General features: G+C 33.4%; 1 protein-coding gene across 1 annotated transcript in view; it reads left to right on the plus strand.

The window, feature by feature from the left end:
- Positions 1–4,991, plus strand: part of LOC106687598 (V-type proton ATPase subunit S1) — a gene marked incomplete at its 3' end in the record, with an annotated part of 7,760 nt that extends 2,769 nt beyond the window's left edge. Inside the window, 1 exon segment of the mRNA XM_067046982.1 lies at positions 4,795–4,991. Within this exon segment, the coding sequence (XP_066903083.1) occupies positions 4,795–4,991 (197 nt within the window).
- Between the last annotated feature and the right edge of the window lie 2,321 nt (positions 4,992–7,312).

The raw sequence follows: 7,312 nt of genomic DNA on the forward strand, positions 1-7,312 counted from the left end.
TTACATTATTATTTATATACATATAAATGTGAGCAACAAATAAATGATACAGTGGAAAGAATCTATAAAGAAATTAGGAAAGAAAATTGTTATAAATTGCAGGAAAAGCCGCTAGAGTGCAGGTAGGCAAAAGACGTTATATAAACAGAAATCTAAAGGTCAAAAGATCGTAGAGATAAAATAGCCAATGTGAGAGTAAAAGAAGTAAAAGACCAACATATAAAGGTGTAAAATGTAAAATAATGAGCCCCTCCCCCCCCAAAAAAAAAAATATATAAAGGGCGTGTAAAAAATATATTAATGGGGAGTATGTAAAAAACAATGTTATAATAAATAAGAAGAAATATGGAGAATAGGAAATAAAGAAATAAGAGATAAGATAAGAGAGAAAAAAAATAACTTACAGTTGTAGGCAGAAATTTCTGCTAAACTGTTTGTAATTGCAGGAATAGTCGTAAGAGTGCAGGTCGACAAAGACGTTAGACAAACGGAAATCCAACGGTCAAAAAACGAACTTTGAGATGAAATAAGATTTAAATGTAAAATTATGAGAGCCAAAAGATATTAAAATGTATAAATATGTAGTGGGTATGTAAAAACGGATAATTTAATAGAAAAAAAATATTACTGGTGTTTTAATAAATTAATAATTTGGGAATAGCCAAGGGACAGGTTTTGTGATTAACGGGGGAAGACTAATTGTATAATAATACTTTCGGATAGCAGTCGCTTGTCATGGTTAGGAACGGTGGCTAAAATGGAATTATTATCAAAATCGAAAGATTGGTTGAAAATTAAACTATGTTCAGATAATTTAAAAGCATTGAAGATACGGAATACTTGTGTTGGGTTATGCGGTCTTTGAGTAAATTTTTTGTTTCACCAATATAAGATGCATTACAATTAGTAGTAGAACAAGGGATACGGTACACAACGTGAGAATGGTATTGAGGAGGAATGGGATCTTTAAGATGGGAGTAAATAAAAGAAAGTTTGTTATGAGCTTTGAAGGCAAGGCGGAGGTTTGGGATAGAAGAACGCAAGTGTTTATGGATGTTATCTGAAAGAAAAGGGATGTAAGGTAATGATCTGTATTAGGGGATGGAAAGAGATAGAGGTGAATTAGATGTAGAGGGGGTACGATTTTTATAATTGTAAATGAGTTTGTCGATGATGTGAGGAAAATTGTTGTTTAAGAGAATTTGTTTAATGCGGAGATAGTTATTATCATGAAATTTGGAATCAGAGAGAGAAAAACAATGATGAATAAGATTTTTGGCTGTTGAGTTTTTGATGGTAAGGATGTTGGAAGTGATAATTTAGAAGTCTTCCTGAGTAAGTAGGTTTTGTGTACCAATCGGTGGATATAGTGTTATTGGCGTTTTTATGATGAGGAGGTCAAGAAATGGTAGTGAATTGTTTGTTTCTGATTCAACTGTAAAATGTAAGCGCGGGTGGTAGGAATTGAAAGCCAATAAGATGACAGTGATTTTATTAGGATCCAGTATTAAGAGGAGGTCGTCAACATATTTTTTAATAAAAATGATGTCGTTGGAAAACTGTGGAATAATGGAGTTCAGTAAATCGTTAACTACAATATTGGAAAGATCGGTGGCTAGAGGATTACCCATAGCCAAGCCTGAAATTTGTTTAAAAAATTGACCCTGGAATGTGAGGTAGACGGATTCTCAACAAAGTTGGAGAGACTTGAGGTAAGAAGAAAGGTCAAGGGAAGTATGAGGTTCAATGGTTGACCAATTGGATTCTACTAAAAATAGGACTTTATCTATGGGGATATTGGTAAATAAACTTTCAACGTCAAAGGAAGTGAGAATGTAGTGGTCAGGAATGGTGAGGCCTAATAATTGATCGCAGAGGTGAAAGGAGTTATGAATATCATATGGATTATCATGACTGAGAGCTTGTAAAGAGGGCAGTAGGTATTTACTAAGATTAACGGCGGGGGAATTAATATTAGAAGTGATCGGACGGAGGGGAGTATTGGGTTTGTGAATTTTGGGAAGGCCATAAAAACGGGGGACAACTGAATTATATGAGATGAGGTTCCTATATGTGGGATAATTAATAAATTTAGAATTTAAGAGGTCTTTAAGATGTTTGTTAAAGGTCGTTTTTAATGAAGGTGTAGGGTCACGGGACGTAGTGGTGTATGTGGAATGATCAGAGAGGAGTTGAGTCATTTTTTTATTGTAGTCAGAGCGGTTCATAATAACAGTCTTGTTCCCTTTGTCGGCTTTAGTGATAATAATGTCATCATGAGAACTAAGGAAGGATCGGGTGAAAGAAAGGTCTTTAAAGGAAACGGGGAGAAAATTTGGAAGAAAAGGATGGAGGGTGTTGTAGGTAATTGGAGATAGTATTACAAATAGTAATGCGCGATAACTCTTTACTCTTGTTAGAATGATGAAATTGGGGGTCGTTGTAAATGTATTCTAAGTCTGTAAGCAATTCTGGAATAATTCTTTGTGAAGATTTGGGTATGGAGAAATTAGGGCCTAGGCTAATAATGTTGAGTACATTGGAGGGGATATCAGTAGACGAGATGTTTAGGACCCAATCTTTTTGACCTTTAGGATATATTTTGTTGGTTAGTGATTATTGATACAGATTATTGAACTTATTAATGAGTTTTTGTTTTTTGTGTACGTGGGTGGAATTGAAAATTGTGGTAATTAATGTGGAAAGACCTCCAAAATGGGTCTCACCTATATTGGTTCGTAGACTGTGTGAAAGAGAGGAGATGTTGTGTTGGATTGTTTCACGAATCTTTAAATTAAGTAGAGACCTTTTGAATTTGGTAGAATATGTAGAGAGTTTAGAATGAAGTGGACCAGACATAGAAATATGTTTAAGAGAATTGTTTATAGATTTGGGAAAAAGGGAATTTGACCTGCATTTGAGTAGAAAAATACGTTGTTCTGAACTGTGTGCCAACCGTCTATGAAGTGAACAAAGAGAATTTATTTCAGATTTGAAATTGGGAAATGATGATTTAAGGGAAGAGAAAGTTAAATTAGAAGGGACTGGTATGGGAACATTAAGAACTGATACCAATAAGGTAGATGATGTAGAAGTCTGGACAGAAGAATCATTGATGGAAGAAGAAGTCAGAGTTTGATGAGAAGTGACAGGTGGAGTTGAATAAGTCTGAAGAGAAGTAGGGTGAGTTGAAGAATTCTGATAAGAAGGAGTCTGGAGAGTTGCAGAATTGTGTTGTGAAGTGGTGAGTATGGTAGTTGTTGATGAGATCTAAATGTGTTGTATCTACGTGTATGTAGATGGTTGTTGCCATGTCATTGGCCCCGTGTTACTGGATTCATTATAAAAATATAATTAATGAAATATGTATATAAAATACTATAATAAAGAAATAAAATATAATGTTAAGTAAGACAAAAGAAGTCATTAGTAAATATGACAATAATATGTGGTGAACTTAATTAATAATATGATTGAGGCAGAAGTATTAAGAAAAGAATAGAGAAGGAGAAGGGATGTGAAAAGAAGGACGAGGAAAAATAAAATAAAAAATTAACCTGCTTGGTCAAGATTTTAAAGCCAAGTGAAGTCGGTTGTGCTTACGGCCATTTTCTGATCATTCTTTATATCATTAATTATATCAACATGTAATGCATAATCAACTAAGAAATGCAGATGAAAGAGAAGATGGTTGTTGGGTGTGAAGAAAACAAATAATTAAAAACTTATTTATAAGTGCCAGAATTTCAAGCCTTCATCAGGGCTAAAAAAACAAAAAAAACAAGATAAAACCAATGAATAAAAGGATATAATAATAATAATCTTTATTTATTCTGGCGTTGATCCCTTTAGAATAATGTACAGGCATCAAAATTAGGCTTCTGAGCCTTAGAGTGAAATACAAAATAAAAATTATATTATAAAACGTCATAAAATATAATAAAATAATGAATTGAAAAAGATAAAAATGAACAACAATAATTAACAGAGTATATCAAATAAGAATAGAATAAATAAAGTAAAATCATATGTCATATCATAAAACATAAGATGACAAACACTTCTGATAATAAGTAATAGAAAAAAAAAATTATACTTAGATGCGCTTGACCACATGTGAATTAAGTGATGGTTAGATCTGCGGTCAAGAAGCACAAATATTGTTTTCAACTATTTATTAATTTCCAATGTTTCAATCCGCTATGTTGGTCTTCATCAGGAAGGTGATCCATTAGCACGTGAGCAATTCTATTTAAATTCATTATTTATTGTTGGTACACCTCCAAACATCACAGCAGTCCTTACGAAGACCTATATTATTGGTCAAAACTATTGGAAACTAATAAGTAGTCGAAAACTATTTTTTTCTTTTTGACCACAGCCCTAATCTTTAAAAATAGGAAAAAAAAAAAGGTTTTGCTTCTTGCAATACTTCATCTATCTTTGGTAATTAAGTAAAAAATCAATATGCATTTACATGTTATTTCTGGCATTATTTTTTTAATGTATTTTATTCTGTAACCTTATGTCCCTATTATGTTGGAACATTTGGTCGAGCAACCAGTTTATTGATAGATCTTGAGTACAAAAGTTCTAGACATTCTTTTCATTCAGATGTTCTGCTTATTAAGTTCAATGAGAATTTGTTTTTTAGTTTTTGAATTTCTGTCCTAATTTAAATTTTATTTATTTATTGCTAATTACAACTGTACAAAAAAATACAATAAGTAAATATGAGGAACGTTTCAAATGTACTTCAAATTTTAAATCATTATTTTTCATTTTGTTTTGTAGGACACTGGTCACTAAGTGAGGTCGAGTATGAGGATGATAACGGCAAATCTTTCCACTTATTACCATCAAAGGAAAACAAATTAGATCCTATTGGAAACAAGTTAAGCAGCTTTGCCATATCGACTTCGCCAGTCTCATTTCAATATTTTGATCCCAATGGTACCCGAAACATCTCACTTGTCTTCAATGATATGAAGGTGAGTTTCTTTTCTTATTTTGATGAAAATTATTATTTATTATTGTTCTCAGTTAAATTTTATATAGTTATTTTTTATTTTTTTAACCTCATGTTACTAGTTTTAAAATGTTATATTTAAATATTAGTTTTTTTACATTACATTTTAAAACCATTTATGTTAACAAAAGAATCCTTAATTTTTATTCCATCTACGAGGCCTGTACAGAAAGTAACAGACGTTTTGAAATAAACAATTCACAAATTGAAAAACTCAAAGTTTATTATATACGTCTGAACGGTACACTCTTAAGCTATTTTTCTACATAATTGCCATTCAAATTGAGACATTTATCATACCATGGCACAAGTTTTTCAATACCCTCTCTGTAGAAATCTGCCGCCTGCGATTTCAACCTCTGGTGGATGGTCAAATACCTTCCATCCAAAATCATCCAAGAGTGCCCAGGTACCATTGGCCATGTGTGGACGTGCATTGTCATGAAAAAACAACACCTTCGTGCTAAGTTTTTCCCGACGCTTATTTTGTATGGCACGCAGCAACTATCTTAGTGTTTCACAATACATTTTTGAGTTGATTGTTGCTCCACGTTTCAGAAAATCAGTGAGAAGCACTCCCTTGGAGTCCCAAAATACAGTAGCCGTGACCTTTCTTGCTGACAGCGTTTGCGAACACTTTCGTTGTTTATCGTTCTTTGTGTGCGTCCATTCCATTGACTGCTGTTTTGTTTCACAGTTGACATGCTTCACCTAAATTTTGTCCCCGGTTACGATATAATCCAGAACTATATTACCATTTGTGCTGTATTCTTGGAGAAAGGTCAGTGCTACATCCAGTCTCTGTTTCTTATGGTCTTCTGTTAGGATTTTCGGAATCCACCGAGCACATAATTTGTGGTAACCAAGCTTCTTCACCACAATTTGATGTACCAAACTCCATGAAATTTGGGGACAATGTTCCAACAAATCTGTAATCGTGAAACGATGGTTTTCATGACCGCAGTCCTCGTCGTGAATACTGGTGTGGGCATTTTTAAAAATCAATGCACCTTTGCCTCACTCAGTTTTTACTCATTATCCCCTGCCCGTAAACATCAAAAAGCTAACGATAGATTTCAATTGGCTTGTTGTTTTGAACTAACAAAAACCGAATCATAGACTGCACTTCACAAGTGGTGGGATTTTCTATCGCTGGGCACATTTTGAGGACTCATAGAGAGCAAAGTGAGGAACGCACAGTCCTCATACTACAATAGCTGGATGCATACTGAATTGTAGGAACATTCTGACACCAAGATGGCGGTACTATCCCAAAACGTCTGTTACTTTCTGGACAGCCCTCGTATATCGTAATTAGACTTATACTGCATCCTCTCTTTCACCCAAAATTCAAACAATAAAATCATATTTTTCCAATGTGTTAAAAACTTTTGAAGAAAAAATGTCAGTTATTTTCGTCAAATTTATTTTTAAGAATATAAAGTCGGGTGTAGAGTGCATTGTTGCGCAAAGTGCTCAACACTGAAAGCCTCATATCAGGGGACCATTAGCAAGTAGTGTTGTTTATAAGTTTTGCTGTGGATGTGTTGAGCTTGACAACAGCCAGCTGAAGTCGTTGGAAACAGTTCCAAACAAAACCACACGAAAAATGGCAGAAGAACTTACCATTAACCAGTTTATCATCTTATGCCAATAGGATTCCATTTGTATTACAGAAAAGTGGGTGCCACATGAGTTTTCTACGAAATTCCTGTACATCCATCCTATTAGCCTGACCTCTCCTTTGTTGACTTCTGCTTTTTAAAGCACCTGAAGTTTTTATAAGGGAAAAACTTTTATAGCCCAGTTAATATTGAAAATGCTTTTTGATGGTTAATTTTTTTTTCCAGGGATCAAATTTCTTGTTGTGAATATCAAACTTGTACATAAGTAAAAACTTATTTATTATTGGTAATGTTTCGGCCAAAATTTCAGGCCTTCACTATGGGTAAGAATAAAAAAAAAAACAATATAACAACCATAATGAATTAAAGGAAATACAGAATTACTAGACACATTAGAAGATAACAGATAATATAAGTACATAAGTAGTATAACTAGTAGTACCTTAAACTTAAACAGACTTTTAAACTACTACTCCCAACACCCTTACCTACAAAAAATTACCGTAGCCAAAAACCTTATCCACCGTTCTTTTTACCTCTCCGATCTCCATTTCCATGAAACTCGAGATACACTAAATAAAACAGATATTCTTGACTAATAACCATCTTAACTAATAATGGGAATGTCCTCTTCATTTATTATCACACTCTTAATTTT

The sequence above is a fragment of the Halyomorpha halys genome, unplaced genomic scaffold (genome assembly GCF_000696795.3).
Source record: "Halyomorpha halys isolate HHAL.00 unplaced genomic scaffold, Hhal_1.1 Scaffold987.1, whole genome shotgun sequence".
Classification (NCBI taxonomy): Eukaryota; Metazoa; Arthropoda; class Insecta; order Hemiptera; family Pentatomidae; genus Halyomorpha; species Halyomorpha halys.